Here is a 16,184-nt window from a genome sequence, read left to right as displayed (position 1 = left end):
CCCCTCGGCATCTAGAGTAGTAGCGAATGGACAATCCATCATAAAGGGTCATTAATTGGTGCATGTTGCTGCAGGAGAGCTCAGCACCTGGTAGCTTCATTTAGCCAGAGCAGTAGCAGTAGTAGATCCCATTACCCGCCGGCTATGTCTGCCAGCAGGGCTCCAGATTGAAGACGGAAGCGCACGCGGGACATTGATGTTGGGTATATTTTCCAACCGGTCGCTACAGGCCCACTCGGATCGTGCCGGATGGTAAATCATAACATAATGCTCATATATCATTGGTACGTCTGCCCCTTGACAGCAACCAGCCCCCTAATATGTATAGCGGAACCCGGGCTCATAGTTGTCGTCCAAGTCACACTCAAGCTCCTTCTCACCCCGGTCGGCCTTCCTGTTAGCGAAGTAGAAATACACGCTCAATCCGCCCACAAGAAGCAGCGTCAACAGCGTGGACGCGATACAGGCGTACAGTCCCGGCCTATAAGTTGGCGCATCCTGATCTCTGCGGGGGATATCAGCAACCTGCTACTGCAACTACCCCTGAAAGGCTAAAAAAGGAGGGGAAAGGGGTAACCAACCTGAAAACCAAGCTACCAGCAATCCCACCAATACCACCAAACGACACAAACGTAGCACTGCAAAACGCGCGCTTCCACTGGCCGCGGATGTTGTTCGCCTGGTACGACATGGCGGCGGGAACGTTGGCGTTGGCCCCGGCCGTAACGAGGAAGACGCCAAAGTACCTGACGCCGGCGTTGGCGTGGAAGCCCATGATGGGCAGGCCGATGAGGCAGAGCAGGGCATTGAAGACAATGATGGGGCCCCGCAGGCGGTATTTATCGCCTATCCAGCCCGTGCCGTAGATGATGATGCCCGCAAAGGCGTAGGGGGGCGCGATGAGGCACTGCGCCTGCCCCACGTCGAAGCCCATGTTCTGCATAAGAATGATGGGCAGGAAATAGGCGAGCGCGTATGTCACGGTTGTGGTGTTGAAGAAGATCATGGCAAAAACCCATGTCTTGAGGTCCAGCCCGGGGCGCAGGTACTTTTTCAGTGAGAACGGTTGCGGTTTCACGTCGCCGCGGTCGAGGTTGACACGCGCGCAGATCCTGAGAGTGTTAGCAATGTTTCTAGTGCTATGAGAGAGGCTCTGTGACTTACCAGTCCCGCTCCTTTTGGTTAAGGAACCCCCAGGTGTGGCGCTTCGAGTCGGGAAAGTCGACAAGCAGCCAGTAGCCGGCGATACCAAGCAGTATCGTGATGATGCCTTCGATGATGAAGATCCAACGCCAGCCACTGAGCCCGGCTAGGCCGGCCATTTGCATGATCTGCACAACCCGTTGGCACACACATCACGCACGCAGTTGGGGGGGCGGGGATTTGTAAGAGTTCTGATACGTACTCCGTAGGCCAAGATACCAGCAAACGCAGAGGCACAACACCCGACCAGGTAAAAGACCGAGTTTCGCTTGCCGACCTCATCTGGCTCTGGTGTTAGTTCCGCTGCCTCGTCACCATGTTGATGAACCGGACTTACATCTCGTATACCATGTGCTGAGCAAGTAGACGCAGCTCGGGAAGAAGCCTGTCGATCCGTTCGTCAGCATATCCTGTCCTCGTCGATCTCGAAGTGGAAGACACTCACCAGCCTCCAACACACCCAAAACAACCCGCATACCCGCCATATCCTCCCAGCGATTAACGAAGCCCATGCCGATCATAACGGCGCCCCAGAGTACGGTGATGGCAGCGAGATGGATCCTGGGCCCGATCTTGCGTACAATGACTGTGGAGGGGGGCTGGAAGAGGACATAGGTGATGAAGAAGACGAGCGAGATGATGCCCTACATAGAGTTAGGGGATGTCCTCGGCTTCAACTCTCCAAGAACAAAAACAGAAGAAGAAACTCACATATCGACTATCGATCAGCACCAATTCCGTCTTCATGCCCGCAATGTTGGCCGCGCCGAGGTTGGTCCGGTCCATCAGGCTGATGCAATACATGGCGCCGACCGTCAGCACCAGGCGGCGGTCGACACGGTGGATGATCTTTCTCTGCTCGGCCGGCGTATATCCAAAGTCGTCGGGGGACTGGTGTGCCGCTGATTTGGCGTCGGCGCCCGAGACTCTGGCCGACTCGACCGTCTCTAATGCCTCGACGGGCATCTTTTCCTGGGAGGAGGACGCCATTTTTCCCCCGTTATGGTCCTTGATGTTGGTCCTTGCTTTAGGTTGTTGTCTCTGTACCGCGACTGTCAAGGTGAGTCCCACGAGAGGGAAAGGGTTGAGGGATGGGGAGGAGAGATAGTAGCCCCGGCGACAACAAGGGGGACATGGGAAGGGAAGGGGGAGAATTGAAGACAGGATGATACCTGGTTATAAACGTAAACGTGTGGTATATCCCTCCAATGCGTCACTGGAGGATTGCACCGAGAGTGTCACCGTTCCCCAGACCACCTCCACTCCATCCCCCCCGTTCCCTTTTCCATCTCCAGGAACTCTGACAGCCTGCAAGCGCAAACGAACAAGGCCTGTCATGATTTGGTTCCAGACTTTTGTTCCCCCTCCTCGGGTGGCGTCTGTTGTACGGCACTCAACCCTTATCGCACTTGGGTCTGGTAACTCTGCAAGCGAATCATGGACGAGAGTGGTGTACCGTACTCCGTGTAGAAGAACCCCCCTGGTCCAGGGAGTACTGCGCAAGCTTTCGCGGTCCAATCTAAGTGAATCTAATTCAATCTTGCTCCGCATTAAACCAGGCCCAGCTTACCAGCCGAGCCTTTTCCCCGCATCTGTCGAGCTGATTGATGAAAGCCATGTCCATGTTCAACTCCCATGGCCTGGGGAACATTGCCAAATCTGGTTGCATCCGCCGTTGACTAGAGAATGGCCTTGTGGAGAGGAAGTGCGTTTGGAGCTTAGGGACTTGGGCGCGCTAATGCGAATTCTTGTCGTGTCGCTGAAAGCTTCTTCTTGGCACGCTGCCCAAGGCACCGGCGCCATGAGATTCCAAGATCCCCGCGCGGCAAACTGCCCCTGTTCGCAGTGAGGTGGTGGTGTCGGAGTCGGCCAGCTCCACTTCGGCAGCGTATTCGTACAGGGGACAGGGCACTACAAACGCGGGGCTAGTGGGGCCGTCGTTCTTTCCTCCGCAAATCTGGGGTTTTGTGGGGAATCTCACCTCGACAACAAACGACGCTAGGCAATCCATCGAGGCAAGTTCAGTTGGCGCCGTTCTGCCCACCTTAAACTTTGCCTTGTTGAATTTGCCTAGGCAAACTCAGCGTGCTGCAACCAGTCGCTCAGCCACATACGAAACCCAATCGCCTCCTTGCTACTTGGCACTCGCAAGACTGCCTCCAACCTGGTTAGAGAGTCCAGTAGAACCTCGGCATTTCTGCTTCTATTCTTGCCAAGGAAATTGAGCCTAGGTATTTACCGCCTCTAGCCTTTCGGTGGAAGGATATGATTCAGGAGTGGAAGGAACTATTCAACTCTAGCATTTGCGCCTTTTCACCAAGTTCACCAACACTATTCGCAAAGTTTACTAACATACAATCAGTGGCGTGTATCAAGAGTTCATCGTCAATTTGTCGGTTAAAAAATAGGAAATTTGCAAGGAGTCTCAAATTACTCCTGCCAAGTCAAGCTCAGACTACTAGCACGCACCTACGCCAGGCCTGTGAGAGGCCATGAGTTCGCGGTGGTCCATAGGGTTGTCGATGTTGACCATCCGGAAGAGGTGTGGGTGGGATCGAGACGGGCGATATGGAAGTTCCCGGCTTGTTGGATCAGCCTTTTGATTCCACTGCCCTTTGATGGCTGCGGCCTGCAGCGGCAAGGAACATCGCGCTGCGACTAGTAGTGTCCCAGATGCAAGATCCCGGACCCAATACTTACCTGTCCCTTGTCCGCCCAGGCAGCCGGAGCCTTATTTACCTCGGTCGAGACCAATCGTCTCATTGACACCGTGGATGGACCTCGGCAATCGTGTTTTTAGAGCGTTCCCCCCGGTGATGGTAGTGGCCACGATGGTTGGTCATGCTGGCGAGAATGGACTGCCTCCGGAGGATTCCAATAGCGGGCCGGGGAATGCGCATCTTGGGCCTGGGCCTGTTGGCGAGGGGTTTCCTCGCCCCGTCGACCCTGCGCTTGGGAGTCACCAACAAGTTCTACGTCGTCAAAACCGTCGGCGACTTCGCGGTTCTCGGTACCGTGCCTGGATCGCACTGGTACCATCGCGATGTCCCCTTCATCCACGACGACCGCGGTCCTCGCGGATTGAATCGACCCTTGGCTGAACCCACTGAAGCGCCACCATCGCTCGTCATCATCTCCATCGCTGTCAGCGTCGGTAATGTCTTCTGCATCATATATGGCCCGGATGGGTCCATACCGATTCGCAGTGAGTTCATCGTAGAGCGACTGACCAGGACGATGGCTCTCCGCAACATTTGGCGGCGATGCCGGAGGAGCTGCGGGAGGAGCTGGCTGAGGAGCTGGCTGAGGAGCTGCTTGGGGAGCTGCTTGGGGAGCTATAGGAGGACCTGCTTGATAGGGCCCATTGCGCTGCTGCAGAATGTGGCGAGATATGTACTGGTCCCTCCGCCGCAACTCACCTGTGAGAAACGTGATCCTCTGTTGAAGAACCACGCTTTCTGTAACGGCCTTGTTCACTTCGGCCAACCATTTTTTTGTCTTTATGCTCAGTCTGATTTCGGCGACAACGCATGCTGTCACGGCCAATACAGCAACAACACCGATAACGGAGACGACGAAGATCTGCTGATCACCCCATCCGCCGGCCGTGCTCGGCTCAGCGTAGGCACGAGGTATTCTCGCCATGATTATGTTGTCGACGTAGCGATGTGTTCGTTCGATGATGATTTGAACACGGCTACAGTATCGCAGTGCTGTTTGGCCTCTCTGGAATCGATGAGACACACACCGTTTAGATTGTTTTATAGACATTTCGTTGCGGACAATACTAAGGGACTAGACATGAACATTGTGGTATGCCATTCGAATTGCTTTGTCTGGACGGTGGTTACGGCCTTTGCTCGGGTTGGCCAACAATAGATATGTTTCCGCGCGGAATAGCTTGGTTTGTATCAAGGGCCAGTCGTCTCTTGCGAACACCAGCATAATCAGCCTGTTGACTCTATTCGAGGTTTGAGGCATTATGATCATTATGATAGCGGTAACCTGGTAATTGTCCGAAATCAGCGCCGTTCTATAACCTCGGAGTACTAGTTACCTCCTGCTTGAGCCTTAGAACCACTACGAATAAACGAACGGGTACCATACCCGAGGGTATATGTGAGGACGGGGCATGATCGCCCCCATGAGATATACAATTCTCATCTATATCATCACCATGGCTTAGATGTTTTCCGAAATCTTCCTATAGCTGTTAGTTATGAGGGATCTTATGGAAATGTACAAGGAATTGCAGTTCATCGCTTGGCGCCCGGCTGCCATCTTCCGCTACCCACGAAGAGGCCATGGTACGACTAACACCTACAACCCCTTTTCTAGAAAGAGAAGTTCCGAAGCAAGAAGGGGTAAAAGAGAAGGAAAAAAAGAAAGCAAAAGCATACAGCACCGGGGGTTCGCTGGTCGTCACCGACCCAACTACTAATCCGGCGGTCGGTAGCTTATCTAAGGGAGAGCGGACGGGATCCCGAGCTTTCTACCGCCTATGGCCGTATGTGTCAGTGTGAGTTGCAAACGTTGCTGATAGTTAACGTCAACTGCCGTTGGTTGAAGCTAAGGGATCAGCACGGCTTCAAGTTCGCATGATTTTGGTGAAGACGCAGCATTGGTTCGAGACCACTTGGCAGCTCAAGTCTCGAGAGGCTGTAGTCCGGGGACTTCTGCTTGATTTGCAATAAGATCATGATGTAACCAACAGAGAAAGCGGTTTGCGGGCATCACACTCCTATCAGTTGACCCTAGGCGTTCAATAACAATTATCACAATGTACAACAATAAGTGGATGGAAAATCACCAAAGCCACCTTCTTTACAAGCTGAAGCTGTCATTACAGGTTGTCATTATTTGTTATATAATGAGAAGTACCAGTGCTAAATAACCCTCAATGCTTATCATCCCCTTGATCCCATCCATTTACTTCGTGCTCGGGTTAGGACTGATCTTATTCTCGGGGAACTTGCGGAAGATGTCCGCAATATGGTCAATGGGCGCGGCCAGCATGCCCATGGCCGACTCGAAATAGGGGTTCTCGCCCGCGCTCGGGTGGCTACGCGAGGGCACAAAGGCCTTGGTCAGGCCAAACTTCTTGGCCATGTTCTCGGACTCGCCCGGCATGGACCGCAGGGACGATTCCAGCGCCGGAAGGTCCTGCTTCTCTTCCTCCTCGATGTGCGCCGACAGCACGCCCCACAACTCCTTGAGCTTGGGCACGTACTCCTTTTGAGAGGGCTTCATGTTTTGAAACTCCTTGAGCAGTTCCTTGACCTGTAGGGGAAATGAGGGATTAGTGCCAAAGTCTGGTGATGTGGTAGCTGAGAGGGTCGGGCTTTGGAAAGCATCATCCTTACCCGGTGGTGATCCTTGCGGTCGTCTTCGGCCATCTGAGCATATTGTGTTAGCGAAATGCTGCTACGAGATGAAGATCCGAGTTCTGTTTACCTTGTGGCCCTTCTCACCCATGTGCTTCTCAAATGCCGGATAGACAATCAGTTCTTCGGCAACCTGTTCGTATGCGTTAGGGTATATTGATTCATTTTACATGGCAAGGAACAAACTAACCGAGTGCCTGGCAAGTTCCCAGGTGAACTGGTTGCCATACCGTTCCTGGTGGTCGAGGTCGGACGAGTTGGTGATTTCATTGTAGTATTGCTCCAACTCGCGGTGGTCCTTGGTGATGGCGTCTGAGATGGTCGACATGGCGGCGGTATTGAATCGAGATGCTGCTAGCGGACGTGATGAGAGAGGCAGAGCGTTGTATCGAGAAACTACTCTGAGAGGAGCAGAGATAACAGGGCGTAGACGGAACATTGATAAATACTTATAAGCGTGTGATGCGATATGTGTGTAAGTCGTTGAGGGTGTGATATGGACAAGAAGGTTACGAGCCGGACGTCAATAAGGACTGAGGATTAATAAAAGGAATCATATGACTGGTTGGATTGAACGGAACCAAGTTCTTTCAATTGTAGACACGTGCAGAGTTCGTTGGATTTATATGACGCGGTTGTGCGTTTCCATGATGTAGGCAGGTCCGGATTCAAGGGTGAAGACGTCATCACTCGCAGCGTCGTAACTTGGTCGCATTCCCACAACATGAATTGGATCGGCCTGCATTGCAACGTAAATCACGGCTAACCCGCTTGCGGCTCAATTCGGACATCAATCTCCATCACGATGGGCATGGAGGACAATTAAAACGGCAGTCATGGTGCGAGTGTCTAAAGGGCACCTCCGTCGCTCCGTGGATCCAACCCCTGTTTACCAACTTTACCCCAGGCTCTCATCACCCCCAAGATCAACAAGATGGATGTCGACGCAAGGACACAACTGCCAATCGATCTCAACCCTGTAGGTAAAGATGTCCGCAGGAAAAATGAATTTCAACCAAGCAATATCTTCCCCTTCAAGACATGGCAATCTCTGCCATCCTTCTCCACCGCCTTACTCAACATCTCCCTCTCAGTCGGCACCCTGATCGTCTCGGCAGCCGGTCTGGCCGTGACACTCGCCGTGATACTTCCGCTTGGCATACTCAAGAGCGTAGGTGGTCGTATCTTTGCTGGAAAACAAGCCGCTGTGCGGGACAACAGCGGTGGGGGTATTAGCCGAAGACGCTGCGTGGTGATCCACGGCGCCAGTTCTGGAATCGGAGCAGCGCTGGCCCTCGAGTACGCGGCAGCAGACACACACCTCGTCCTGATAGCTCGCGATCATGAGCGCCTGAACGAGGTCGCAACGCGGGCGCAGGCGAGGGGCGCCACAACGGCCACACACTCGCTTGACTTCTTCGAGCCGGCCAGCACCACCAAGCTCCACCACCTCCTGCGCGAGATTGATGCCAAAGCCGACGGCATCGATGTTGCTATCCAGTGCACAGGCGTCACGATCCATCGCAGCGACGTGATGGGGACAGACGTCGAGCATATCCCCCCTTATAATGGTGGGACCTCGGCAGAGACCGATGGCCTGCATGAGCCTGAAAGCAGCCCAAAAAAAGGAGAGAGGGATGGGGATGGTCAAGCGGATGTTTGGGGCACGACGGCCGCGTCCCGGATGCTGCAGGTCAACGTTGCCGCATGCCAGGAGTTCATTCTCGGCTCGTGGGAGCTTATGAAGGCGAGGCGGCAGCAGCAGCAGCGTGCTTCGTCTCAGCTCCAGGGCAGCAAGGGTGATCAGGATCATGCTCATGTGACGCCCGGCCCAAAGATCATCGTGCTCTCGTCTTCGACAGCCTTCTTCACGCCGGCAAACTTTGCGCTGTACGCCGCCTCCAAGGCCTATCTGTACACGCTGGCACGGTCGTTGCAGGTGGCATCGGCCCCGTACGGTATTGGCGTCGTGACTGTCACGCCTGGCTTTATCGAATCGGGCATGACGCTCACGGCAATCCAGGCCGGGGCGACAACCCCCTTGGCAGTCCTGGGTGATCCCAGAAAACTGGCCAGAAAGATTAAGCGCGGCGAGGAGAGGAATGAGCTGGTGGTTTTCTACCCGCTGTCGCAGGTTTGTGCCCTCTGGTCTGCCCGGGCGCTGAACCCGTTGTTGGAGACAGTAGGGATGTGGGCTGGGTCGGCCATGGGTGTTGCTGGATGGTTCTTTAGCTAGAGCCGTTGGAATTAGCACCTTTCCAACTGGATAGCTGAATCAGCACACTGGAAGTCAATTTGATGTGATACTGACAGTATCAGTACGCATACTGGAAGCTTGGTCCTAGTACCTACCTATGATGATGAAAACTGTCAAGAGGTACACACATCGTATATCTCCATCGAATGATTTGCCTCTAGCCACTGAATAGCCGCTTTGCGGACTATATGAGTTTCTGGATGTGACGTCTTTGCGAGTTGCTCGCCTCCGTCAAATGACAGCTCTCGCAGACGGGAGAGCGTGTGTCGAAGTAGGTCCTTCGCAATCCTCCTTGACAAGGCCCCGATGATAAAATCCCATTCTTCAGTCCTCGGGAATACCCTAGTGAGATCTTCTTGTTCGATTCCCGACCGGGCGACTATGCCTCTCAAATCATCATACGATGATACCTGTAGGAGCTTTTCGATTCGGCTGCTGGCAATGTAAGCCCACTCCCCCCTAAATCTGGAATTGTACGGTGATCTCTTTAACCGTAGATATCGCCCATTGAAAGCGGCCCATATAATCCCCGTTTTTATATACCTCCATTCTTCTATCCCTATCCTGTAACGAAGAGAAGCGAACAGAGGAGAGTCCCGGGCGAAGCAGAGGCAGGGTCCGAGTCGAACGAGCTGGCGCAGCAAGTATTTTGCCATTTCAGAACTCAGCAGAGGGATCATCTTCATGTTGGAGATGGGGCTTTTGTCGGACTCCAAGCTGGACGAGTCGTCGGTACTGTCTATCCGGCCGAAAGTCCCAGCCAACTGAGCCAAGTTATATTGGGACTTTGTATTGTCACCGACGCCCAGCGCACTAAGTGTTAGAATTCTTGAGCCTGCGATGTATGCCTTAGCCCGCTTTGGAAGGGAGCTATTGGGCACAGAAGCGCCTCGGGCCCGTCTTTCCGAGTGTGAGGGTGACACACTCCAATCTGGAACCCAGGAAGGGAGATTAGCGATTTTGGGTTCACGGACGGTGGCGTGGTAAAAGACGCGACCCCAGCCAAATACGCGGGCAAGACAGAGTGCCGTATTGATGTACACCTGGTCTACGCTCAAAGTGTAGTTTGCCTCCAGGCATTGACGCTCCCACCCAGACACCAGTCCAAGAATCGAGTAAACTTTGTCTCGGGGATCCTCACTTTGACACCTTGAGGCCAGGTCAAGAAGGTTGAGAAACTGGCCGGGCTTAGAGTAGACACGATGGTCGAAGTGCAGGGCAGGAGGGATTCGTGGGTTGTCCGGGTTCAGGAAGAGCTCTGAGGCAGCAAGGCGCTTAGGTTGAAGCAACTGCCATGTAATGGTAGTGTCTCCGCATATCAACTTCGATTCCCTTGCCAGGGCAATCTCCTGGAGAACCCAAATTCGGGAAAAGTACCTCCTGGACAACAAACGGTCCAGAGCTTTCTTCGCAACTTCCAAATCGGCTTGGGTTGGAGTGTTCCCGAAACCACCATTTGCGATGAACTGCAAAGCAGAAGAGCTTTGGTCCGCTGCTTCGCCAATATATATGAGGACTCTTTTCGCCCTTGCGTAGATCTCGGGCACGAGGCGAACCTGGTGGCCACGCTCGTCGATATTGGTCTGGTCGATACACACAGCATCAATCCAGATGCGCCTCTCGTACGACCGCCAACGTACTCGCCGTAATGCCATCTCACAGTTTCGGGTAACAGGTATGGGGGTAGAGTTCACGAAAATCAGACCGCTTTGGGTCTTGTCACCGGTCTCGTCGGCCCAAGTGTACGATATTGCCTCATAGTCATACATAGCCTTCCCCACGGCTCTGGTAACCATGTCGCATCTAACCGGCTCGGGAAATTCCCCTGGATGAACCACCAGGAGTCTTATCTCTGTATGTTGGCTGATTGGCGAATAAATGCTTCCGGGTCCTAACACTCCTGGCAGGCTCTTGGAGTCCTCGCTGACAAGAAGCTTGGAGGAGCCGCATCTTATGCAGCTGATGAGATTGTTGGCGCAAACTCCGTCCAACCGGGGACAGGTTGGGTCGTGCCAGTGCATCGCATCACGAGTCAGCTGTCGGCGCTGGTCCGACATTGCCTCACATAGATAACTTCGGACAGCAACTGAGGGTGGCTGGTCTTATCACTCGTGTTGAAATATAGAGGTAGCAAAATAAACTGACTGTAGAACCGTCAAAATAGATGTGTAACAGTTTCAGTACCTCTTAGGTTCATAAGTGGTTTTTCAGACGTGGACGGTGGAGGAAGGACCGATTGTCAAAGAAGGAGGTGGTGAGCTCTGAGTATCAAGGTAGTACCTTCCCTCACCTTCTGAAATACCTACGAACGTACTTCCCCCACTTAATAGGTTTCATTCGTTGAGCGAAGAATCAGCCTGGCCTACTGCCTGCCCGGAGGCGCCCAGAGCTTAGCCACACAGCAGCAAGCCATTGGTTCGTACTTGGTAGGTAGTTCGCATGTACGCTCAGAACGCCGTCGACACGCAGATGCGATGGACTGGATCCGACCTATAACTCACCGAGTTTGATGAATCTGCATCTGCTGAGAAAGCGAAATAACTCGTCATCTGGTGCATATATGGTTACTTAAATAAGGTCGTCACTGTTGGGTCACGGTAGCTCGGAGGCGCGAGATGCGGCCGGCCGCCGGCCTTGACATCTCAGTGTTCACAACCTAGCGAGGGGATAAAGCGAGAAGTACCCACAGCTAAAAAGAAACGAATAAAGCCCGTGGCAGCTGGGTAATCACATCCAGGATTCCAAGTAAATTCTCCCATCTTCCTTTCCCAGCCAGGGGTTTTGAGAGGCACGATTCCACCCTTGACCGTTGCTCCATAGGGGACAAGGCGAGCCGCAAATCTTGAATTCTATCCGGGCTTGAAACCTGGAATCCGGAGAGCGTGGGGTTAGGAGGTATACTCATTAAATATAAATGAAGGCCGCCGGTTCGGGTCTTCTCCCTCCGCTCTCGTCAGGCCAAACTGACATACGTACAGGAAGACAAAAGCCTTGGCCATCTCGGTAATCCGTCACTGAAGCATGACACCTCGGCGGCGCCCGCGCCGATGGGGGGGCTCGCGGCTTGTGGTGTTGACCCGGCCCAAAGCTGCACATGATGGACGATATACTGTTGAACATATAGTATCTATATATACTGGCTTCGATCATCCTTAACTCGGGCACCAAGATGACGGGAATTTGTTCCAATGGCAGGCTGAGCAGTCCCTCAAATCTCAAGCCTCACCCCTCGGACGCAACAACAATGAAAGGTCTTGCTCTCCTCGCGGCCGCCTCAGCAGCCTCGGCGCACACCATCTTCGTGCAGCTCGAGGCGGGCGGCAAGACGTATCCGGTATCGCACGCCATCCGGACCCCGACGTACGACGGCCCCATTACCAACGTCAACTCTAACGATCTGGCTTGCAATGGCGGCCCGAACCCGACGACACCGTCCAAGGAGATTATCACCGTCACTGCAGGAACCACTGTCAAGGCCGTCTGGAGACACACGCTCACCTCAGGCCCCAGCAATGTCATGGATGCGAGCCACAAGGGGCCGACGCTGGCTTATCTCAAAAAGGTTGACAATGCCTTGACCGACTCGGGCATTGGTGGCGGCTGGTTCAAGATTCAAGAGGATGGATATAACGGCGGCACCTGGGGCACCACCAAGGTAATCAACAACGCTGGCCTTCACTACATGTAAGCTTCCCCAATTAAGGGCCTCTAAGATCTTTTACCGCAATCCTTTAAAGGTTCGCTAACTCAACCACTACCAGAGACATCCCTTCCTGCATTCTTAACGGCCAGTACCTGCTCCGGGCCGAGATGATAGCCCTGCACGGGGCGGGCTCGTCGGGTGGCGCTCAACTCTACGTAAGCTTCTTCCCATTCCGCTCCGTTTGTCCTTCTCAAACTAACAAACCCCTCTCCAGATGGAATGCGCGCAAATCAACGTAGTCGGCGGCTCCGGCACCGCCAAGCCCAAGACATACAGCATCCCCGGCATCTACAAGGCCAACGACCCGGGCATCCTCATCAACATCTACTCGATGTCGCCCTCAAGCAAGTATACTATCCCGGGCCCGCCCGTCTTCAAGTGTGACGGCAGCAGCGGCAGCAGCAGCGGCGGCAACAGCCCTGTCACGACCCCGCCAGATGAGCCAGAGAACCCCTCGCCGCCGGCCACTCAGCCCGCGCCGGTCGACACCGGCTGCAACGTCGCCCAGTGGCAGCAGTGCGGTGGCAGCACCTACACCGGGTGCACCCAGTGCGCGTCGCCGTATACCTGCAAGAATATCAACACGTACTATTCGCAGTGCCAGTAAGAGGGCGGTTGACGGTCGGGGTAGGGAAATAAGAGATAAGGTGGCGCTAGACGAGGCGCAGCATTGAGACCTTGAGAGGATACCTAGATGTGTAGCATATGTTCTCTATCAAGCGTCATCGTTTTCACCCTTGGACGTTCTAGTCTAGTAAGCGTGGTTGATGCAGTTACCCACGACTCTCGCAGGGCTGGTGTATCGTTCACATCCTGTCTGGGCCTTTCACTCAAAAGACCGAACCCAAAGGGTCGTGAAGCCCTCACCCCCTGCCAAGATCTCTCCTCACCCTCCATACCTTGCTCCCAACGGCCTTCTTCTGACTCCCATGCAGCATTTCCACCCAGGGTACCTCACTCCACCTCTCCTGCACCACCTTCCCACCTTCACCTTCCTCATCCTCATCTCCATCCCCATCCCCATCCTCATCCTCATCATCATCATCACCGCCACCACCACTCAACCCCTTCCGTTGACCTTTGGCAGCAGCCCGGCGGGAGTACAGGTCCTCGGCGTACGCCCAGGTGGGGGTATCAAACCGGCCGGCGACAAGGACAAGCTCCTGACCCGGCACTGTAGCGATGTGCTCCGCGGGCAGCGGCGTGACCAGCTGCAGCTCACCGCGCGCCACGTCCACGCCGCGCACAAGGACCAGGCCGAGTAAGCGGGAATGGCGCGGGTCGAGGATGCGGCCGAGTGGGTTGGGGATGAGCGGCAGGGGGTGTGTGTGGCCTGCGGCGGCACGCACATTCACCTTTGAGGAAGAGGTTGGTGCAACAATTGCGTCGTCTTCTTCTCCAGCACTGGTGGTGGGTGGCTGAGGATTGTGACCTTGAGACGAAGAGGGGAGGGGTAGGAGGAGATCCCGCAGGGCGGCGCGGGATTCCAACTTCACGAGGGCCAGCACGGTGCCGTTGATCGCTTCGGCCAGGAGCTCGGGCGCCGGCTGGTGGTCGTAGCAGAGCAGTCCGAGGAATCCTCTCTTGTTCTCTGGGCCCGAATACCGCACCCGCCAGGGGCGGACGTGCGTGAGTGGGGTGGGGTCCCATTCGCCCCCTGTTTGAGAGTCGCGCTGCGGCCTCTGGTGGAAGCAGGACATGGTCTGCATCGTGCGGAGGCTGAGAGGTGTGCGCGATGAAGCGGGATCCCCTGGTTGGGAGGGCAAAGTGGAGAGCGGGATAGGGTTGGTTGAGGCGCTGTTGCAGGCGGACTGAAGGCTGGCGACGGTCTCTTCTGGGCCGTCTTGGGACATGTAGATCACTTCTGTCGGGAGAATGGCCGTTATGAGATCACAGAGAATGTCGAGCCCGGTCCCTTGGATCCAGCCTGGCGTGTTGATCAGCAAGGGGCACTTGGCGTCGGCACTTCGCCGGTAGTAAGAGATGAGGTCGAGGGCACATTCGATGAAGTGTGCCGGATCGAGGGCCGGGGTAACAGACGCGATGGCATGGGCTCGTAATTGTCCTTCTGTTGATTCGAGGGTAGGATGGCAGAATGGCGGGGAGAGGTTGGGGATGCAGATCTTGGAGAGGGATACGACCCCGGGAGGCGAGAATTCCGGCTGCCCTGGATCGAGATCAAGAACGTAAACTGCCGGCCAAGTCTTTGCTTTAGAGCCCCCTCGGTGGGTCAAGAGACGATTTGTGAGAAGCCGCCCGAAAGTTGACTTTCCTGATGACTTTGGGCCGCTTAATAGGATAGCCGGTGTGTTTGTCCGTTTGGCTCCCATGAGGCTCGACAGCTTCTTGTTCCATTCAGCAGGGGAGACTAGCTCTTGTAAAATGGCTCGTTTAGGGGCATCTTCCGAAGTATAGATCTGCAAGAGGTCAGCTATGCTATTGAGCCAAGAAGCAGCCAGGCCACAGACGATCTGAAAGGTCCCAGCAGGTTTGTGTCTGCCAGGTGCTCCTTGTGAGGTTGACTCGTTCCAGAGATTTGAAAACACGGGGTTCAGCGTTTCCAGCTGTCTCAATCCCCGCGCGGCAGGATGAGGGTGCAGCTCGAGCACAGTGTCGTCTGTTGTCCGCAGTATGGGCAAGGCATGGCAGTGAGGAGCATGCAGCCATTGCACATCATCTGAAGGCGTCAAGACGGCACCGGCGATTGTGGCCTCGCCTTCCCGCACCTTGACACCGTAGCTTCCCAAAATTAGGAGCCGCTTCATATCTGTCAGCGAACAGGCAGATGCCGCCAGAGGGTTGACGGGAATCTTGCCTCGGGTTCAGGGGTAGTTATCAACAGATGGCCCCCTGCTTTTCGCTGTAAGTTCTTTTTGTTTGGGCGTATAGAAGAGTGCTGCCTGACAGGGATGATGGAAGGCGAATCAAGACGAGATAGTGCAGCACTAAGATGAATTAATGCCATAGTAGGAGACACACACGGATACCAGCTTGCACACACCTTGGACGACCTGTTGCAATGTCAACTGAGTCGGCGATGGCTTTGTCCGAAGACTGGGCGTCGGCACGACTAACCATGCCACGGGACGAAGGCGTCTCACTCCTTCCTTGCTGAGAATCTTCTTCAACGGGCCTATTCACGCCCTTCTCGACAGCACTGCTTGCCGTCGACGACCCCCACAGCTTCTGCCGTGCAGCAAACGCGCTCATCACTTTCACTTCACGAAATCAGCACATTATCCACAGTAGAATACAGGGTCGGTTGGATGTCTCATACAGGGCGGCGTAGAATCGCCGTTGCCATCCAACTTCCTCTTTTTGTTTGCCGCCATCCTCTGCGACTGCCCGCTAAGACTTTAGTCGGCTCAACGGTGACCTCGCTGCTGCCTTCGCAGTTCGTACACTCAAGTCGACTTCCAAGCAGCAATTAGTTTGGCTTGGTAGCCTAACTAGAAACAGCCAGTCAAAATGAAGAAAGTGGTATATGATAAGAAATGATGTTAGGAACAAAAACATAATAATGAGTGACTCGAGCCCCTTCAAAACTTCAAAACGATGAGCTCTTACGGGCAAGAAGCACAAGGCTAAACTCCGTTACCCGCAACTGTTCTGACCAACCATATCTGGCAATTCCATG

The 16,184-nt window shown here is 54.4% G+C and overlaps 8 protein-coding genes across 8 annotated transcripts; 3 read left to right on the top strand and 5 right to left on the bottom strand.

Annotated features, from left to right (window-relative positions):
- Positions 1-49: 49 nt before the first annotated feature.
- Positions 50-2,457, bottom strand: N656DRAFT_780278 (MFS general substrate transporter). Its single transcript, XM_064815349.1, has 8 exons — positions 2,376-2,457; positions 1,915-2,244; positions 1,649-1,847; positions 1,541-1,588; positions 1,406-1,485; positions 1,165-1,331; positions 582-1,112; positions 50-505 (listed from the first exon to the last, which is right to left on the bottom strand). Exons 2-8 carry the CDS (start codon positions 2,191-2,193, stop codon positions 316-318), a joined length of 1,494 nt encoding a protein of 497 aa, XP_064669139.1. The 5' UTR covers positions 2,194-2,244; positions 2,376-2,457; the 3' UTR covers positions 50-315.
- On the top strand, positions 2,239-3,186 carry N656DRAFT_140948 (uncharacterized protein). Its single transcript, XM_064808615.1, has one exon. The coding sequence runs from the start codon at positions 2,369-2,371 to the stop codon at positions 3,050-3,052; it is 684 nt and encodes a 227-aa protein (XP_064669138.1). The 5' UTR covers positions 2,239-2,368; the 3' UTR covers positions 3,053-3,186.
- Positions 3,187-3,999: 813 nt separating this feature from the next.
- On the bottom strand, positions 4,000-4,848 carry N656DRAFT_798955 (uncharacterized protein; the record flags this gene model as incomplete). Its single annotated transcript, XM_064817820.1, has 1 exon — positions 4,000-4,848. The coding sequence occupies one exon, from the start codon at positions 4,846-4,848 to the stop codon at positions 4,000-4,002; it is 849 nt and encodes a 282-aa protein (XP_064669137.1).
- A 994-nt stretch (positions 4,849-5,842) lies between these two features.
- On the bottom strand, positions 5,843-7,229 carry N656DRAFT_780275 (uncharacterized protein). The gene is made up of 4 exons (XM_064815348.1): positions 6,778-7,229; positions 6,658-6,720; positions 6,567-6,599; positions 5,843-6,483 (listed from the first exon to the last, which is right to left on the bottom strand). Exons 1-4 carry the CDS (start codon positions 7,024-7,026, stop codon positions 6,133-6,135), a joined length of 696 nt encoding a protein of 231 aa, XP_064669136.1. The 5' UTR covers positions 7,027-7,229; the 3' UTR covers positions 5,843-6,132.
- A 292-nt stretch (positions 7,230-7,521) lies between these two features.
- On the top strand, positions 7,522-8,982 carry N656DRAFT_754994 (NAD(P)-binding protein; the record flags this gene model as incomplete). Its single annotated transcript, XM_064813091.1, has 2 exons — positions 7,522-8,118; positions 8,221-8,982. The coding sequence occupies 2 exons, from the start codon at positions 7,522-7,524 to the stop codon at positions 8,821-8,823; spliced, it is 1,200 nt and encodes a 399-aa protein (XP_064669135.1). The 3' UTR covers positions 8,824-8,982.
- A 1,145-nt stretch (positions 8,983-10,127) lies between these two features.
- N656DRAFT_754992 (HET-domain-containing protein) lies at positions 10,128-10,865 on the bottom strand (the record flags this gene model as incomplete). Its single annotated transcript, XM_064813090.1, has 1 exon — positions 10,128-10,865. A coding segment is annotated over one exon (738 nt), but the record flags the coding sequence as incomplete, so codon positions are not given.
- A 1,223-nt stretch (positions 10,866-12,088) lies between these two features.
- On the top strand, positions 12,089-13,154 carry N656DRAFT_711122 (carbohydrate-binding module family 1 protein; the record flags this gene model as incomplete). The annotated part of the gene is made up of 3 exons (XM_064811727.1): positions 12,089-12,528; positions 12,606-12,702; positions 12,762-13,154. The coding sequence occupies 3 exons, from the start codon at positions 12,089-12,091 to the stop codon at positions 13,152-13,154; spliced, it is 930 nt and encodes a 309-aa protein (XP_064669133.1).
- A 128-nt stretch (positions 13,155-13,282) lies between these two features.
- On the bottom strand, positions 13,283-15,771 carry N656DRAFT_140834 (uncharacterized protein). Its single transcript, XM_064808614.1, has 3 exons — positions 15,363-15,771; positions 15,016-15,306; positions 13,283-14,964 (listed from the first exon to the last, which is right to left on the bottom strand). Exons 1-3 carry the CDS (start codon positions 15,510-15,512, stop codon positions 13,411-13,413), a joined length of 1,995 nt encoding a protein of 664 aa, XP_064669132.1. The 5' UTR covers positions 15,513-15,771; the 3' UTR covers positions 13,283-13,410.
- Positions 15,772-16,184: the final 413 nt, after the last annotated feature.

The sequence above is a fragment of the Canariomyces notabilis genome (assembly GCF_033297395.1).
Source record: "Canariomyces notabilis strain CBS 508.74 unplaced genomic scaffold N656scaffold_14, whole genome shotgun sequence".
Lineage (NCBI taxonomy): Eukaryota > Fungi > Ascomycota > Sordariomycetes > Sordariales > Chaetomiaceae > Canariomyces > Canariomyces notabilis.
This window is presented reverse-complemented; position numbering and strand designations above follow the sequence as displayed.

What these genes read in the sequence shown, in the direction of transcription:
- N656DRAFT_140948 (XM_064808615.1), top strand. Translation starts at nt 2,369, where the DNA reads ATGATACCTGGTTATAAACGTAAACGTGTGGTATATCCCTCCAATGCG.
- N656DRAFT_780275 (XM_064815348.1), bottom strand. Translation starts at nt 7,026, where the DNA reads ATGTTCCGTCTACGCCCTGTTATCTCTGCTCCTCTCAGAGTAGTTTCT. An exon ending in GGGAACTTGCCAGGCACTCG is followed by an intron (nt 6,721 to 6,777) that starts GTTAGTTTGTTC and finishes GCATACGAACAG; the next exon opens with GTTGCCGAAGAACTGATTGT. An exon ending in TGGGTGAGAAGGGCCACAAG is followed by an intron (nt 6,600 to 6,657) that starts GTAAACAGAACT and finishes CAATATGCTCAG; the next exon opens with ATGGCCGAAGACGACCGCAA.
- N656DRAFT_780278 (XM_064815349.1), bottom strand. Translation starts at nt 2,193, where the DNA reads ATGGCGTCCTCCTCCCAGGAAAAGATGCCCGTCGAGGCATTAGAGACG. An exon ending in TGCTGATCGATAGTCGATAT is followed by an intron (nt 1,848 to 1,914) that starts GTGAGTTTCTTC and finishes AACTCTATGTAG; the next exon opens with GGCATCATCTCGCTCGTCTT. An exon ending in CAGCACATGGTATACGAGAT is followed by an intron (nt 1,486 to 1,540) that starts GTAAGTCCGGTT and finishes CACCAGAGCCAG; the next exon opens with ATGAGGTCGGCAAGCGAAAC.
- N656DRAFT_140834 (XM_064808614.1), bottom strand. Translation starts at nt 15,512, where the DNA reads ATGGCATTAATTCATCTTAGTGCTGCACTATCTCGTCTTGATTCGCCT. An exon ending in TAACTACCCCTGAACCCGAG is followed by an intron (nt 15,307 to 15,362) that starts GCAAGATTCCCG and finishes ACAGATATGAAG; the next exon opens with CGGCTCCTAATTTTGGGAAG. An exon ending in CTGCTGGGACCTTTCAGATC is followed by an intron (nt 14,965 to 15,015) that starts GTCTGTGGCCTG and finishes GACCTCTTGCAG; the next exon opens with ATCTATACTTCGGAAGATGC.